The 19,514-nt window shown below is 39.6% G+C and overlaps 1 protein-coding gene across 1 annotated transcript in view; it reads right to left on the bottom strand.

Annotated features, from left to right (window-relative positions):
• SH3PXD2A (SH3 and PX domains 2A) overlaps positions 1–19,514 on the bottom strand; it is a 259,549-nt gene that overhangs the window by 182,628 nt on the left and 57,407 nt on the right. Inside the window, exon 3 of the mRNA XM_063307115.1 lies at positions 12,880–12,955. Coding sequence (XP_063163185.1) covers positions 12,880–12,955 — 76 coding nt within the window. The remainder of the gene's footprint in view (positions 1–12,879; positions 12,956–19,514) is intronic.

Consider the following 19,514-nt stretch of genomic DNA (forward strand, 5'->3'; position numbering starts at 1 on the left):
TCCTGTAGAGGTACATTTTGTATAGCACCAAGACTTGGCCCTTAGGGAGTGTGGGTGACTATTTATGTTACACAAATTATGTAGCATATTAATGATTTTTATACTTGTGTAGACTTCCCAGAGTTTTTAGATTGGGGTGCATATAACTGCTTATAATTTTTTTGTTGTTTATTCGTTTAGTCGCTTCCGACTCTTCGTGGCCTCATGGACCAGGCCACGCCAGAGCTTCCTGTTGGTCGTCAACAACCCCAGCTCCCCCATGGACGAGTCTGTCACCTCTAGAATACCATCCATCCACCTTGCCCTTGGTCGGCTCCTCTTCCTTTTGCCCTCCACTCTCCCTAGCATCAGCATCTTCTCCAGGGTGTCCTGTCTTCTCATGATGTGGCCAAAGTATTTCAGTTTGGCCTTTAATATAATTCTCTCAAGTGAGCAGTCTGGCTTTATTTCCTGGAGGATGGACTGGTTTTATCTTCTTGCAGTCCAAGGCACTCTCAGAATTTTCCTCCAACACCACAGTTCAAAAGCATCTATCTTCCTTCTCTCAGCCTTCCTTATGGTCCAGCTCTCGCAGCCATATGTTACTATGGGGAACACCATTGCTTTAACTATGCGGACCTTTGTTGTCAGTGTGATGTCTCTGCTCTTAACTATTTGTCATTGCTCTTCTCCCAAGGATTAAGCGTCTTCTGATTTCCTGACTGCAGTCAGCATCTGCAGTAATCTTCGCACCTAGAAATACAAAGTCTTTCACTGCCTCTACATTTTCTCCCTCTATTTGCCAGTTATCAATCAAGCTGGTTGCCATAATCTTGGTTTTTCTGAGGTTTAGCTGCAAGCCAGCTCTTGCACTTTCTTCTTTCACCTTCATCATAAGGCTCCTCAGTTCCTCTTCGCTTTCAGCCAGCAAAGTGGTATCATCTGCATATCTGAGATTGTTAATGTTTCTTCCAGCAATTTTAACTCCAGCCTTGGATTCCTCAAGCCCAGCATGTCGCATGATGTGTTCTGCGTACAAGTTGAATAGATAGGGTGAGAGTATACAGCCCTGCCGTACTCCTTTTCCAATCTTAAACCAGTCTGTTGTTCCGTGGTCTGTTCTTACTGTCGCTACTTGGTCGTTATACAGATTCTTCAGGAGGCAGACAAGATGACTTGGTATCCCCATACCGCTAAGAACTTGCCACAATTGGTTATGGTCCACACAGTCAAAGGCTTTAGAATAGTCAATAAAACAGAAATAGATGTTTTTCTGAAACTCCCTGGCTTTTTCCATTATCCAGTGGATATTGGCAATTTGGTCCCTAGTTCCTCTGCCTTTTCTAAACCCAGCTTGTACATCTGGCAATTCTCGCTCCATGAATTGCTGAAGTCTACCTCGCAGGATCGTGAGCATTACCTTACTGGCATGTGAAATGAGTGCTGCTGTTTGATAGTTTGAACATTCTTTAGTGTTTCCCTTTTTTGGTATGGGGATATAAGTTGATTTTTTCCAGTCTGATGGCCATTCTTGTGTTTTCCAAATTTGCTGGCATATAGCATGCATTACCTTGACAGCATCATCTTGCAAGATTTTGAACAATTCAGCTGGGATGCCGTCGTCTCCTGCTGCCTTGTTATTAGCAATGCTTCTTAAGGCCCATTCAACCTCACTCTTCAGGATGTCTGGCTCTAGCTCACTGACCACACCGTCAAAGCTCTCTCCAATATTGTTATCCTTCCTATACAGGTCTTCCGTATATTCTTGCCACCTTTTCTTGATCTCTTCTTCTTCTGTTAGGTCCTTGCCATCTTTGTTTTTGATCATACCCATTTTGGCCTGGAATTTACCTCCGATGTTTCTAATTTTCTGGAAGAGGTCTCTTGTCCTTCCTATTCTATTGTCTTCTTCCACTTCCGCGCATTGCTTGTTTAAAAATAATTCCTTATCTCTTCTGGCTAACCTCTGGAATTTTGCATTTAATTGGGCATATCTCCCCATATCACTGTTGCCTTTTGCTTTCCTTCTTTCTTGAGCTACTTCTAGTGTCTCAGCAGACAGCCATTTTGCCTTCTTGGTTTTCTCCTTCTTTGGGATGTATTTTGTTGCCGCCTCTTGGACAATGTTGGGGACTTCTGTCCATAGTTCTTCTGGGACCCTATCTACTAAGTCCAATCCCTTAAATCTATTCTTTACCTCCACTGCATATTCCTTAGCAATATTAGTGAGCTCATATCTAGCTGATCTGTGGGTCTTCCCTAATCTCTTTAGTCTGATCCTAAATTGTGCAAGAAGAAGTTCGTGATCTGAACTACAGTCAGCTCCAGGTCTTGTTTTTACTGACTTTATAGATGTCCGCCACCTTTGGCTGCAAAGGATGTAGTCAATCTGGTTTCGGTGTTGTCCATCTGGGGAAGTCCATGTATAAAGCCGTCTCTTAGGTTGCTGGAAGAGAGTGTTTGTTATGCACATTGAGTTGTCTTGGCAAAATTCTATCAGCCTATGTCCTGCTTCGTTTTGTTCACCCAGGCCATGCTTACCTGTAATTCCAGGTGTCATTTGACTGCCCACCTTAGCATTCCAGTCTCCCGTGATGAAAATAACATCTCTTTTAGGCGTGTTGTCCAGTAGGTGCTGCAGATCCTCATAGAACTGCTCTACTTCAGCTTCTTCAGCATCTGTGGTTGGGGCGTATATTTGGATCACTGTGACATTAGATGGCTTGCCCTGAATTCGAATTGAGATCATTCTGTCGTTTTTTGGGTTGTATCCAAGCACTGCTTTAGCCACTTGACTATTAATTATGAAGGCTACTCCATTTCTTCTGTGGTCCTCTTGTCCACAGTAGTAGATCTGGTGGTCATTTGATGTGAAGTGGCCCATTCCAGTCCATTTCAATTCACTGACGCCCAGAATGTCTATCTTTAATCTTGACCTCTCACCAATAACCACATCCAATTTGCCCTGGCTCATAGATCTTACATTCCAGCTTCCAATGGCGTGTTGATCCTTAGAACATCGGATTCGCCGTTCACCACCAGCACCGTCGGCCGCTAGCCGTCCTTTCGGCTTTGAGCTAGCTGCGTCATCACGTCTGGGGCTAGTTGAACTCATCCTCTGTTCCTCCCCAGTAGCATTTTGACCATCTTCCAACCTGGGGGTCTCATCTTCTGATGGTATACCGACATATCTCTGGTTGTACTGATCCATTTAGTTTTCACGGCAAGAATACTGGGGTGGGTTGCCATTACCTTCCCCAGGGATCGCATTTAGTCTGACCTGTCTGTCATGACCTTCCCATCTTGGGTGGCCCTTCACGGTTTAGCTCATGGCATCATTGAGGTGCTCAAGCTCCAGCACCATGACAAGGTAACGATCCTTTGCTAAAGAACTGCTTATAATAAATAATTAAATAAGTAACCAGTCAACATTAATAGAAAATCCTCCAGAATCACGTACCAAATTTCTAGTTTTTTTGGAACTTCATGCTTACCTTGCAATGGATTTAAAGTTCAATGGATTTTAAATTCTGTAGAAACATTGAGTAGTCAGAAATAATACCGAGAAATTTTCTAGCTTTCATTTTTCAGAGGCTGCTATGCAGGGCCGCAACTAGGGGGGGCAACCAGGGCATGTACCCCGGGCTCCGTGCTGGTGGGGCGCCAAAATGAACGCTAGTGGGGCACCAAAATGAGTGATGGGGGGCGCCAAAATGGACGCGGAATCCATGTTTCCCCCAGGTGACACAGACCCTAGTTGCGGCCCTGCTGCTATGTTGAACACTTCTAGCATTTGGCACCCCAGTCATAAATCCTATCATTGAGGAAGGAGAATGACAAGTCATAGTACAGTCTTGGGTACTGGGAAATTCCCATGGGACCTTTGTGAGAGAAAAAAAAATGCCAGATATTGCAATGACTATTATGGAAATGGAGATGAAAGAAACTGGAGGGAAAGAGAAGGGAACAAACGTAGATCCAGAAGTTGTGGTAGAGGAACTTTATAAATAGAATATACTGATGATATTTGTTCCTAAGTCATCAGGTAGCTGTTTCATTGAAGGTCTAGAATATTTACATAAATAATACTTAGCCCTTCATTTTAACCAAGAACACTGACTGCACAAATCATAATACTGTGTGCTGTAATCCATCATAACGCAATATTTCACTATTCTCAAAGCAAAGGATGTTGACCACCCAGTTTGGAATTATTTTGTGGAAGACTGGCGACTATAGGAGACTAGCTGTCTACCTTCAGGCTTATTGTATGATTGCTATTACTAACTCAACAGTATTTTAAGCAATTCATAATTCTGACCTCTGTGGTGGCCTGATCCCATATAACGTTGGATGCATCTACAACACCCAATTGTCTTATGTATGTGTAACGTAGCCCTGGAATGAGACTGCATTTCTCAAGAATTCTATAAAGCAAACTTCTGCAGACTAGAAACTGAACTTTAAAAGCCAAATGAAAAAAAAGTTTATTATTTAAAAAACTTACATGGCTGCCCAATTTGCCAATGTGACTCTGTATGGCTAAACAATATGGATAAAATCAAAACTACACAATAAAACAACAAAGACTGAGGCCAAAAAGCACAACATGCTTAAAATCCTAAAGCATTTCCCAGACAGACTCAACCAACATCCTAATCCATTTTCATGGGGAAAGCCAAGTTTTTAAAGCCTTAAAAAAGATCAACAGCATCGGGGCCATATTGTGGGTCAAGCTGTACTATAGGACAGGCACCACTGGAGAGAAGGCATGCCTCTTGGATTCTGTTAGACAGCATTGTTTCATGGAAGGGACCTGAAGCATATCCGCTCTATCAGAACTCATGGGATGGGTGGACATAATTGAAAATAGGCAGTCCCACAAATAACCTGCCCTTGTGCCATGAAAGGCTTTAAAACAGCTGGAAGTTCATAGGAAGCCAGTGCAGTTTGCAAATAAGTGTTACATAGCTGTACCATGGTATGCTCATAACTACCCACACCACTGCATTCTGGATCAAATGTAGCTTCTGGATGGTATTCAAGGACAGTCCTATGAAGAGTGCGTTGCAATGCTCCAAGCAGGCATGCGTGAGCAAGAAAAGGGCCTCCTGACCGGGCAGGAATGGGCACAATTGCTGGAGACTTCTTGTCCATGGCTACCACCTACTTTTCAAGCAGGAGCCACATGTCTAAGAGAATACCCAAATTGCACATCTGTTCTGTCTGGGGAAGTGCAACCCCATCAAAGCTAAAGATGAAAAGTCCAGGGCTCCTCACAGTCAACTGACTGCAACTGGTCTTAGAAGGAAGAGAACCACTGTAACATCGTGTCCCCCATTCTCAACTTCTGAAGCTTATCCAGAAGAATACTGTAAGTGATGATATTGAAAGCTGATGAGATATCATGAAGGACCAGGATGGAAGTACCACCCCATCCAGGTCCTGCCACATGTCATCTACAAATGTGATCAGTACTGTTCCAGTGCTATATCTTGTTCTTAACCCTGACTGAAAAAGGTACAGACAACCCATTTTCTCCAAATGGACCCTTTTCTCCAGGGCCTAAAAAGGGAAGGTTGGAGACAGGACAAAAATTGTCCAATACCAGTGGATCCAGTGATGGTTTTCTCAGGAGAGGATGGACACCTGTCAGGAAACCAGGCTAGGAACCACAGTGAACTGGTAATTCAACTCTAGTTCTTTATTGTTCTCACCTTATAGACAGAATCTTGCCAGACTAAGGCTAATCACTAACCTAAGGGAAAATAACCCAGAAGGGTTCTAAGGCAGAGACACCTTGGACCTCTTAACCTTCCCATCAACAGAGCCTGGGCTGAGAAGTCTCTTATCAGTCTGGAATGTGTTCTCTCCCTGGGAACCAGTGACAGTGCCAGGATCCACCACAACACCATCTGTTTAAAAGCCAGCAGAACCACACCGCCTCTCAAGGATGTGTTTACCACTGCATCCAATCACTCATCTCCCAGGAGGCCTTAACCAGCCAGAGGGACATGGATCTAAAACACAGGTAGCCTCACTTGCAATCCCAAGGACCATGTTCACTTCCTCAAGTCCAGCAGGCTTGAATTCTTCCTTGATAACTATACTACACAATGCCTCAATCAATTCCAAAGGATTTGCACAGAGTCCAACTCAGACTGGATCCCAGCAACTTTATCTGACAGATGCCTCAATAGTCTTCACAACGAATAGTCTTCACTACCAAGATGTTTGTAGGTAGGGAGGGCCTATCCCTATCTAGGAGGAACCAAGTCATCTTGAACAGGGCCACCAGCTATCTGTCTGAGAATATGATAAGAGTAGAAAAATAAGGACAATTTTGCCACTCTTTTTGCCACAATGTATTCCTTAATAAATGCTCTTACTCATACTGATCATATTTGCTCTTCTATTTGCTCTTCAATTTGCTCTAGGAATTTTCTAGGATATGCAAGCAGAGTGAATCTTCAAAGGCACCATCCTATCCAAGGCTATCACCACCTCTTCATTCCAAGAAGTTGAACCATGCTTCATAGCTGCAGGAACAATTCCAGGTTTACTCTGGAATCAAATACAGTCCATCCAGCATCTGGAGTGGACCAATTGAGTAAGTCCTTCTTTCCTTTCTCTCTTTTCAGCAAGTAACTTAGCTAAGAAACCAATAATATTCCTTGGGAGAGAGTTCCATAAGTATAGAGCTACTGCTAAAAAGGCCTTGTTATTTGTCTCCATCTGAGGCTAGCATCTTAACAGGATGATAGATAGCCCTCAGATAATCTGATATAATATGGATATTTGCATTTCAAAAATATTGTGTAATTGCAATAGTGGAGAATAGTATAATTCTTTGCTAAACTGAAAAAAAAATACTAGCATCAAAATAGGAGGAAGAAGGAGTATTAGGTATGTTCACCGCCTTGAGTTATTTATAAAAATAATAAAGGTGGGATAAAAAGTAAATTAAATAAATAAATAATACATCTAAATGGCGGGCAGGACTATTCCTGGGCCATACCCCTGTTGTGAACTGCTCTTTTCATGTCCAGCTGTCATTTACATATTTGCATGGCAACCAAAGGTAGAGAAGATTTTGCACAGTTACAAGTCTTCTGCGTGAACTCTTGATTGCTCAGAATGTAATAACCTTTCCCACACAATATCATTCCAGTTATGTCTTTTTCCGTAGACCACAAACAGATACCTTTTGGGTAGAAGGATGATGAGCCTCCAATTTTAATGCACTGAAAAGCTGGACATACTAAAGTCAAGGGATACATTACTTAAATAATGAACACACATTTAAAATTTCTCATTAATGTACTGCATGAAGCATTAAGACAAGAGTCTAAAAAGCAGTGCACAAATTAACAACTGGCTTTGTAACCAACAAAAGATCCATGACAAGTAGCAGAACCAAATTAGGTGTTCCTTTTAGTTTAGAGCTTTCCTCCAAAGGAACTCAGTTCCAGGCAGATACAGCTGAAAAACACTGGACGATTTATTTTTAATAAATAAGGTCCCCAGTCATTGCCACTATTCTGAAAAGCTTTTGCAAATGGCCACTTTTTTTTCCCGTGGCAAACAGAATTGCTGTGTGCATACACACACCAGCATTTCCTGCAACAAATACATGAAAGGGTTGTTTGTAAGTCTTGTGATCAAACAAGTATGTTGGGGGATGCCAACATTGCTCATACTTGGCTCCTCCTGAGGGTGGAAATTACTAAACAAACCCTCTGTGCATGGTTTGTTTATCATTGCAAACACACCAGTGTTATTATAAACAAGCCAGGGCCTCTTAGCTTTTTGGCTTATGACTCTGACTGGTTACAGGAGGAACCATCCAGTAATCCATCTTTGAATGTAATGACAAAAAACAATCCTGGAAGAGAGCCTTTCGGGTTTGTCTTAACACTGCAGCAAGCAGAAGTTAAATGGAAATGGTAAGTTTGCTCAAACATGCTAAGTTAGAATTCTAAAGCATTCTGGTTTATTGTTATCTATAAACCAAACCATTGTATGGATGGCTTATATATATCCTTGAGCAACCCTGCATAATGCCCAAATGGAAATTGCACTCCTTGCTCCTCAATTCTCAGAACATCCCAGTTGGTTTTGGCTATTTTGGTAGTGGTTTGTGATGAACTGCAATGCTTTCTAAAAATATGAACATACACCTTTCTTTAACTCTTTAAAGCAGGCACATCTGAAGCCATGGAAAAAGATGCAGCTGCCTTAAAGAGCTGCAGACAGGTGCTACACTGCACTCACATGCACACCAAAAGCACCTTCTTGGAATCAAATCTGAAGCTCTACACAGCCCTAGTAGCGTTTTGTTTGTTCTTTCTAAATACTTTCTGGGAATCTTTGTCTGCTAAATCATCCTGTCCTACATGAGCCTGTTCACATGTTAATGTTCCATGAATGAGGCCTTCTTCAGTCTTTCGAAAATCACTTAGCCAGGGCAGAAACATTTGATATTTAGATGGCAGAACCTTGCCTCTGTTCAATGTTACCATTGCAGCAAAGCACCTTTTTTCATTGTGAACTTTGTTTTAAGCTCCTGTTGCAGCATTTTAAAAATGATTCAATTGTTTTATGTCCCTCTTTTTTTGAGGATTTAATTATTTAATTTCTATACCGTACTTGTTGCTAAGCTCATGTTTATTGCACATTAAGCTGCAAACTGCATTTAGTTCCCATTTAAGGATCCAATTTTCTAAAATGAACAAACAACTGGGATTGTACTTGGGCTTAAATGCATTTATTTATAAGGTTAAGTTTTGTGTACATCATAAATCCATTAAGTTTCTTATGAAAAGTACACACAGCATGCACAAACAGTGACGCTACTTGGAGAATCTACTTGAATAGAAATAACAGGCAGCTTCATTGTTTGCTATAACAATCTTTTTCTTTGCAGGAAAAGAGTCTGAAATCTTTCTAAAATCAGTGTTTCATCATTAGCTTCTTGCAGCATGATTTTCAATTAAGAATTATTTCCATTGTTTTAACAAATGAAAAGCTTCAGCTATTCAAATATAACAAATTTACTAATAAAGGAGCCACTTATTTCGATACTGTTTTTTTCTTATAGATAAGTTATTTCAAGGAACAAGCTATTAATTTTAAAAGGTGTGCTTTTTTCAGAGCAGCCTGCCCTTTTCAAGTCTATAGAGCAGCAAATTAAGAAAAGTGTCTTCAGCTAAAATAATAAAATAAAATATAAATAAGAATAAAATAATAAAAGAAAACATTAAAATATTAAAACATAGGGCTGTGTGACCATCTTTCTGGGGCTAGTGACAAAATTGGAACTTTGAGAATATGTTGTAGACACTCTTGGAAATCAGGGGGTGGGGTGGGGAGATCCAGTCCCAAAATGGGTACTACTAGGGATAATAAGTAGTTGCAAATTAAGGACCAGCAGATGCCCCCCCCACACACACACAGAAGATGCTTAGTACTATAGCCTTGCTTACTTTATGGGTCCTCTTTCAAACCCAGTGGTATTCTTGAATATAAAAATCATCCTGGAGACTTTGTTTTCCATCATAGAAATGAAAAGGAGTTCACATTAACAGAGATAAGGTTTCTCCATTTCCTCCCTTCTCATTTGCAGATGCAAGCAAATTTCAAGTTGGGGGGGACTGTTACATATTTTACTAGACCTCTGAGAACCACTAACCAGAACGAAATCAAAATAAGCAGGCAGCTATACACTAACAGGAATTTGTGATCACTATAGAATCAGACTCACGGTCCTTCTGCACAAAAATCCTCCTCCTTCACATATTCCTTCACAATACAGTATCTGAATTATTAGAAGTCTATTTTAGCTTTTTTTTATTCTTACAGAATCAGGAATCAGAAATCCTTCTACTGTATTGCAAATCATCTAGACATCTACCAATAGATGTCAGTCTACCAGAGGCCCATGCCTGAAATACAACATGCCATTAAAAAAGAACCATTTACATGGTTACATCATTCACAAAATACTGTGATTCCTTTAGCTATTATGATATCAAAGGCAAGTAAGAAGGAGCTAACTTGAATTAAAAATACAGGAAGCTGCCTTGTACTGAGCCAGACCTCTGATCCATCTAGCCCAACATTGTTAAAACAGGTTGTATTCATAATCTTAGCACAGTGAATTAACCCAATTGCTTAGTTTGTAAAATACAAAGAATCGTAAACCAACTGCACTAGGTTTGCAAAGTAGGCAGCCACGAACATATTACACACTTCACCCAATCTGTGGTGTACACCCAGCCACGAAATGGCATTAACTCTCCAGGGTTTCCAACTGGAATCTTTCCCAGTTCTAGTTGGAGATGCTGACAATTGAACTTGGAACCTTTGACATGCAAAGCAGATGTTCAGCACTGAGCTAACAGTGTGTGGAGGGCAGAAAGAAACATGCTTACTAAGTAAGTAGCTTTTAAGTCAGTTGGAGCCAGTCAGATGAGGGTGAGAAGAATAAACAGATTTTGCCAAAATAAGCATCAAATAATGGCTATTTAAGATATACCAGAAAGTAGAAGAAATGAATGGTAAAATGATATGCAGACGTATAACTGATTGGGAAACTAGAAGTGCTAAGAATGGGAGTTCCAGAAGAACAGATAGGTGTTTTTCCAACACTTGCCCAGGAAACTTATTGCCCCAATTTTGGAAAAAAATGGGGAATTCTACCCATTAATATTAGGAATGACATGGTACTTTATGTCTTATGCAGCATAAATACTGGATTGCACTGAAGCTCAATTTGTAGAGAAGCTACTAGTTGTTCCTGCTTTTCCTGAAGACAAAAGTAGTTTGAGGCAAGCTTTTATGTTTCCACATGCTTCCTTCATTCTCTCTGCTACAGCTTGTTCTTACCCTTGAGTTAAAACCAAAAGCTAATCTTTTAATGAGCTTCAAATCCACATTTATTCAGTGCAATGACTCAACCTAAGTCAGTTGCCATGCTGCATCTAACACCTAGTAAAACAAGAGAAAGATGGTCTCAATCATATGTGTACCAGTAGTTAATGATAAACTAGAGTTCCTGGAGCTGACAAAGTTCTAGGAACAATTGTGTAGAGACCAATTCATGAAGCTCTTCATGAAGCAAACTGTGTTAACATATACTTCTTTACTCAGCAAATCATGTAAGAACTAAAGGAGATTAATGTTGTTGTTGTTGTTGGCTTGAATCCCTGAAACCCTCAAGCACACATCAGCCTTCTTTCACATAAGCAATTAATGTGATATTATTTGTGTTAAATCACAGCAACACAGAAGCAATAAAAACAGTGAAAGGAGGGCCAAAAGAAACTACACTTTTATCAGTTGCATCTTTCAGTTTCAATGTTTCAGTGGTTCCTTTCATTTGGAAACCTTTTATACCTGCAAACTACTTATTCAATCTTGTTTGCTCAGCACAATGTAGGACTTTTTCTTTGGCTCATTTTAGTCTCTTACCCTCAGCAGTACTAGATGGGAGGCAGAGTACAACCCCATTCACCAAGTGATGCTGTGCTCGTGGTCAGAGTGAACTGGAGACCCTACGGCATGTATTTTTCCACTGCCCTTTCTATGATGATTTACATGCAGACATACCTTTAGCACCTCCTAACAAAAAGCAGACCAGTAATGAGGGTGAGCTGGTTAATTTCTCATTTGCAAATTTCTCATTTGCAAATTGGAACCCCACCATCACCAACAGAGTTGCCAAGTTTCTATCTGCAGCAATTCCAATAAAAAGGCATAAAATTAAGTAATACTGGAGTACTGACATTGTGAAGATTTTTCCCCTTTTATTTTGTATACCTTTATTCTATTTCAAGTTTATTTTATTTTTTAATATTATTTCATTGTTTCTTATCCAATTTTTCCATTTTTTTAAGTCTTCACTTTTAGGTTTTACATGGCCAGTACACTGCTTTTGTTCAATATGGTCATTGTTTCTCTATTTGCACCTTGATGGCCACTGATCATAATTAAATAAATTTGATCTGATTTAGTTCTAATGTGTGGGTTTTATTTTAGCCACTGGAAGGCATTTCCAATTATCTTTGATATCTGCTTGAAATCAGTTGGACTCTTGCATAGGTTCTATCCCACAATTGCCATTTGATGTGGACAATTACAGAAAACTTGCTAACATGAATTCACATTATCAACCCTGATGCTTTCCAGGCTTTCTCTCCCCAGTTTAGCATTGCTTTAGTCCAAGGCCCTCCAGATACTTTGAATTGCAATTCCAATCATTATCATTTGCCAGGAGTGATGTAAGTTGGGCATCCAGCAACATCTAAAAAGCAAAAGCTGGTATGTTCCAGCTTTAGTTTGATCTACAGCATATCATGCTATTTCTCCCTGATGTGACATTTTTCAGAATTGCCATATCACATGGCATGATTGTTCCAAATTGATAGAACTATATACACCATTCCAAATATAGAAAGAGTACAGATTTTAAATCCTTTTCCATTTTAAAATATTACTTTGAAAATCTTGAATAGAGCATTTGACATGTTCTCTTTTGCTGTATACTGAGTAGAAATGTTTCACTTAACTAATTACCATAGCATCAAAATGTTTTTCATGACTTAGTATATAAAATCCTGTAAATGGATTGTAAAGTTAGCTTTTCTTTTTGCATATGATACCAGCCCCAAGCCAAGGTTAAAAATCACCCTCCCAACTAAACAAAAGAGATTGTAGATCTGGTTTTATATTCTACTCTATCTTTCAATTTTTACAGGAACCTAGGAATTGGCATTGCTTCAATTATCCTGCCTAAAATTTAGTCTTGACTCTCCACCCGAGGCAGAATTTTCCAATTTCCACCCCCCAGGATTTTAATACTATCTGTCAGAATACTTAAATTAATCACTAAGTTATTACCTGGAAGAAATGGGATGATTCTCTGTTTGGGATCTTTTTGGCCTCCTTCAATAGGGAATTTATCCAAAAGCTGCATCTGCAAAAGAAATATTTACTATGAATCATAATTTACCATATTCTTTCTCCAAACCCACCTCAGCTTCAGCATGGTCTGTTGCTTGATTATAACAGATAAAAATAAAAAGCTACAGGAGCAGCTGTGAACAAGAACATTTTTTAAAATGTAACTCATGAAGAGAGTCCATGTTCCCAAGAGGCCAAGGTGAATTACATCAGAGTTGGTACAGAATTAAAGTCTGGCATTCCAACAATTCTTGTATTAGACATTTTCTACTTCATAGAACACATGAATACATTATTTGAACTTAAAACAATCTGTATAACAATCCAGTTTGATTCACCTACAATTTAAGACAGACCACCCACCTAGTGAGGGTGCTACCTCAAAACCACCAGAGAGGTTATTTCAATGAAACATCAAATATAGTTGTTGGCAGACTTCCCTTATCCCCCACACATGACAGTGCTTCTCCATGTATCTTGGAAAGACATATATGGAGCAAAAAAGTTTCTTAGGGATCTGGAAATGCTCACTCACTGGAATCCCTGGAACTTTGTTGGAACAAAATGTGTTCTTATAAAGTTGAAGGTTGTATCAACCTTTCTGAAAGACTCTCCCTTTCCTGCTGACCACACACTGTCTGCATGCTTAACACAGTGTGTGGTCATAGCAAATGACATACAGCACATTTATAATATATAGAACATTTGACCAAGGTTTTTAATCACAGGATGGATAAATGTTTAATCTGTAAAAGTATTATAATAAGTTAGGCAATCCTCCAAAACAAAAAACAAACTCTCAAAACAGTAAAATTCAGATGAAATTTTTGGTGACTTGCATTTTTACTGAAGCACCACAATAAACCTAATACTGAAATAACAAAATTGCTAGATATATATAAATCTAGTGCGTACTTGTGTGGTCACATTTGTGTATCTAAGAATAGATTTAAAATTGTGGGGATATAAGAACCCCCAGTTTGGAAAATCTAGAAATTGGAATGGTGTAGGATGCTACGGGCATGTCCACATAAGGATTCTGAACCAATTTTAAAACAGCTCTTCTGGATTCTTCTTCATCCCCACAAAGTCAGCTGTGTTGAGGAGCTGAGCTGATTTATTTCCATTTCAGCTGTTATGTACTTGGGTTACTATGTTTCTGTGAGATGTGGGTGGAGGGAGTTGTAAAAACCAACAACAAAATTAATCTGCATTACAGCCTCCAAGTGCAGAGTGAGGAAAGTCTAATCCTTGACCTAATGTGTTCGCTTTCAAAACCGTTTGCCTGTGCCCATACAGCAATGAAAAAAATCAAAACAGGAACAGTGGAGACACTATCAGAGCAGCTCTGCTATATATTTGTACCTTGCACCTTATGTGCCTGTACCTAAGTACTACTGATTGCATAAGCATTATGCAACCATTAATCCAAGTTCAGCCAACACACCAGACAATGGTAAAGGAAAGTTAGCCCAAGCCTTGATTACAATTTAAAAAAAAAAGACTTATGGCATAGGTTTGAATGACGTATTACGCCAAACTCACACTGGGTTCATAAAACATGTTTACCTTGGTTACTGAATTAACCTATTGTCTATGGCAACACAATATATTGAATAATGGTGAAAAAAAAAGGTGAAAGGTCCCCTGTGCAAGCACCAAGTCATATCTGACCCTTTGGGGGGACACCGCTTTTGCGACGTTTTCTTGGCAGACTATAGCGGGGTGGCTTGCCATTGCCTTCCCCAGTCGTCACCTTCCCCAGCAAGCTGGGGTGCTCATTTTACCGACCTCTGAAGGATGGAAGGCTGAGTCGACCTGAGCCGGCTACCTGAGAATCCAGCTTCCGCTGGGATCGAACTTGGGTCGTGGGGAGAGTTTCAGTTGCAATACTGCCACCTACCACTCTGCACCACACGAGGCTATTTTGAATCATAAATTAACTAAATGGGTTGGGTTCACACGACATGCTAAACCACAAAAACCCTTATTAAGGTTAAACATAATTGAGCTTAGCATATTGTGTGAATGCAGCTGATAGCTCTTTAGGTCCTAGTTATAACTACCATATGAACCCAGCTTATGGCTCAGCATGTGTCATGTTCACTGTTTCAATGTGCACTGTACATCGTAACATTTCACATGCCATGGTGCTGATGCGTGTTTCTGGTGGGAGGGAGCTGCTGTGAAACATTGTGCCAAGCTCTGTATCTATGGAATGTGTTTGGGTTATGTGTTCTGCTCAAGGACTTTTCCCGCGGACCATCAGGAGCCGTTAGGAGCACCTGGGATTGTGAGCCTGGGAAGATTCTACGGGGGGAGGGATCTCATTTGGACCGAGGGTTTTTTAGTTTGCATTGGCATGCTTTTTCCATTCTCAGCTTTGTTCGTGATCCTGCATACTATTCTTTAATAAATCAGATATTTTTATGAACCTGTTCATGAGTCTGATGGTGTTTTAGGATAGGCAATCATTACAGCATGTCAGTTGAACTGATTTACAGTGGCCTCTCACAGAAATCCAACAAATGCCTGATTAACTGACTGAAAGCATTTCTTAGCAGGACTGCAATCTTTCCACACATTCTGCTATGGACTAGTGGAAGTTACATGTTAATATCATTGCATGAAGACAATAATATTCTAATATGTGTACAAAGTTAGATGGAAAAGAAACAATAAGGTTTGTCTTTGGCAAATCACTCTGAGCTGAAACCCAATGGCTTCAATGTATCCTGGTACAGATGAAGACCTCAAAGAATCTGTAAGGATTGACACAGCGGTGTGTTCATATGACATACCTGACCTAGTCAACCACTATCCAGTAAAATATTTATTCCCATGTAAAAGCAGCACATGATGCTTCAGTCAAATAGGGAGAAGCCATGTTTGACACCCAGTAGTAGTCACCACAAAAGTGGCTACATAATGGAGCAAGTAGAGTCAGTACCACCCTGGACAGAGTTGGGGCCCACTTAAGTACTTCCATTCATTTCCTTTCCTTTTTCCACTATCTACCCTCTGTGGCTGCTAGGTGATGAAAAGCGAAAAGTGGAGTTCCCAGAGAAGCCCCATTTCTGTAGCACTATTCAGTGACTGTAGTTATATTCCAGTAACAAAAATAAGTTATCTCTCACTTAATCCTCTCACTCCTGCTTGCACAACCCAGCTGACTAGGTAAAGTTAGATTAGCTCTAAATAACTACAGAGCTCTTTGAGCTAAAACTCACTGTCTTAGCCTCAGTAATTCTTTTATTATGAATTTTATCAAGTTTGAAAAGAAAGATAAAAGCTACAAAAAAACAAAAAACTACAAAAAAGAGAAGAAAAACTAAAAAGGTGTGAAAACACAAAAGAAAAATGTTTACATTACAGAAAGATGTGACTTCTGACTTCTAACAGCAAGGATATACAAAAATTTTACATAATCTCTTACTCTATATTAAACCAAAACCACATTATTTCTATAAATCATTCTACTCTGGCACATTATAAAAAACATTAAATTCAGTTACTCCCTTCTCTTATATTGAAATAAAGAAAAAAAATCATATAAACCTCCTAAACAACTTTCCCCCCAGAGAAATAACACTTACTTAATTATTCCCTTCTTACTACCATTCTATACATTTCTGTCTACTGTAATAGTCAAACTAAAAAGCACATAAATTGTCTGCCATTATACTAAATAATACCATTTTAATAATCTTAATAAACCCCAAAAAGAAAAGCAAATGAAAACAATGACCTTAAATCAAATTCTTAAAACCATCCAAATAAACATTTTTAATACCCTAATAATCTTAATCCATATCGTTAAAAACAAAAACATCAGCCAAACCCTAAAAGCAATCCAGATAAACATTTTTAACCCTTATCCACTTCAAAATAAACCAAAACATTTACATATCCCCACAATGTGCACAGAGCTTTTTCTTGAAAAAATCAAACAGCCCAACTGCCTCTCTCAAAAATTCCAACTTCTCTTCAGAAAACCTCCCCTATAGAATAACCCCTTCTTTTTCATAACATTTTACCAAAAAGTCAGTTTTACTTATTGCTTACAGATCCCTCTCCATTGAATTTCTCCAACTCCACTACCCAATCTTCATCCAGCATCTCAACAGAAATCCCAATCTCATTCTTAGAAGAAACATTTCTATCACTGTTGAATTCCTCAGTTTCATCCACTACATCACCAACCAGATGACTCATTTTAGAACTCATATTTTTTACAATGTCCTGAACATCTTGCATAAAAACTTGATAGGAGTCAGAAAAGATCTGTTTAAAATCCTCCATGTCTCATGCAGGAGATTATGGCGCCCCCTAGGAGCTTAACCAGCAAAAGCAGAAGATATGAAAAAGTTCCAAAGTATGTTTACACCAAGTAGAAGTGAGATAAACAGACAATTCCCAAGGGAAAGTAGAAACAGAAAGCTGAAGGTTTAAATCAGCCAATTCAACATGTAGGAAAATGCTAATATCTTCAAATTTAAAACCAAAATAATAATAGGAAGACAATTATTTACTCTCAATCCACCTTTATATTTGGAAGGAAAATGAATTCCAAAACTTAAAAAAGAATTTTTAAAAAAAGTAATCCCAAAAATAACGATAAGCACCAAGAGAGCCACTTCTCCTTGCTGCAGAAAGCCTCTCTTAGGGTATGCCTACTTAAAATATATTGTATATATAAATTTGGTGATTTAGAAGTGTGGAGGCTGGTCTTAGTGTCCCTTTAAGGCTACAGCATGGCTTGGAAAATGGTGAAATCCCAGCCTCTCAGCTAGCTCTTACCAGTCAAATGCAAAACGCTGTTTGCGATCTTCTGGCTGCAAGCAGCTGTCCAGAGGGAAGATGGGGTGATTCCTGGTGTTTTCCTTTATCTGGAGAACACTCCTGAGCTTCAGGAAAACCTGCCTGAGCCCCCCAAAAAATTGCCGCCTTGTCAGTTCCGCCCACGGAGCCCGCTGACACAGTTGCTCAATCCCCCATGTCCGCGCTGGAAGTATGCCCTAACCTCAGTAATAACTGGTCTTAGTTCTTCACACAACATGCAACCTTCCTTCTTACCCAGTTAAACATTTTATGCATACACAGCCAATAAGTGGATGATTTGGCACTGGCAAAACTAAGAATAGTCAGGACCTTGGAGAGCTCAGTGCAGGAAGCTACAAGCTTAGAAGTTTCATTAGAAGAACTGTTGTCTAGGCCTTGTCTTGGACAATTGAGGGCTTAAGCAGGCTCAGCTCCACCCTGCTTGTTGCTGTCTTTAGACCTAAGCCCCCTTCTGAAGTCTCAATTTTCTGCAAGGCTGAGAAATTGCAGGGGCTATGGGAGGTAATCTTCTGAGGCTAAACTATCACTTAATTGGAGGGTGTCCTTATTTTTAAATCCTTAGGCCTGGAAAGCTCAAAAGAGAAGGCTCATGGCTTCCCTTGTGCTAGTGTGACTTGAAATTAATCACTGCTGAGCTCCTGACCACAGGGACATAACATGTTTCCTTGCTTCTCTTTCTATGGAAAGAGAATTTACATGTATCTGTGCTTTCTACATGTATTTGTGCTTTTATGCTTTGCTTTCCTGTAGACAGTAAAGGCGGTCTCAGGTTAATCAGTCCTAAGATTACTTTTGTTCAAAGTATGCCTTCAGCCCTGGGTTCTGCTGTCACTATACTTTCAGCCAGGAAGATATGTCTTATTTTACTCTCAGAGTGATTGACTCAGTGTGGCAAAAGCTGAGACAGACACATTCCTAGGGTTATTCTTGGAAGTAGGCTTGTTTGGCTGATGCAAGCCTTTTTGACCACATCAAAGAGGTTGTGTGGCATTTAAGTAAGCACTATTTATCCACAGGATGGATATCAGTGCAACAGAAGCAGAAAGTTACAGCTATAGAATCCAGCAATCTTCCATCAGTAGAATGAATATGAGTAATCTGGAAACCTGATTGTAGAACCAGTACTTATTTATGTGTGTTGACAATATTGATGTGGCCTGTATTTGGGTGGGAGTATGGAGTCACCAAAAGGTGAACCAGAACTGCTAGCCTACTATAATCACTTAAAGGATACAGCAATTCTTGCAAGCACATACAGATACCAGCAAAGATTGGTATTTGATGTATGATTTATTCAAATAACTTTTTCTTGTTGCAAATATCTTGATTTAGAATCAAATGAAATTAGTGAAAGGTAACAGTAAATTAACACAACAGTAAACCAAATGGCCCAGTGTTAATGGCTGAATCCTATCATACAGCAGAAAGTAAAAAACGGAGGAGTCTCTTCTTTTTTAAGCAAGGAACTAGTTCACATTAGCAACCCTCCCACCAAACCCTAACTGTTCTGATCCCTCAGAAAAATAAAATCCAAACAATTTTATTGATAACATGGATTGGAAGTCACAAAATATTTCTTGCAGGAAAGGACTGTCACTTAGTTGTAGAACCTGATAGAGCCTATGCTTCCCATAGAGAAAATTCAGTTCAATTCCTGGCATTTCCAGGAAAAGCTTAGAAAGCTGAAATGCTAGAGGACTGTCCTCAATCAGTGCCACAATGGCCATGAC

The sequence above is a fragment of the Candoia aspera genome, chromosome 6, assembly GCF_035149785.1.
Source record: "Candoia aspera isolate rCanAsp1 chromosome 6, rCanAsp1.hap2, whole genome shotgun sequence".
In the NCBI taxonomy this organism is placed as follows: Eukaryota; Metazoa; Chordata; class Lepidosauria; order Squamata; family Boidae; genus Candoia; species Candoia aspera.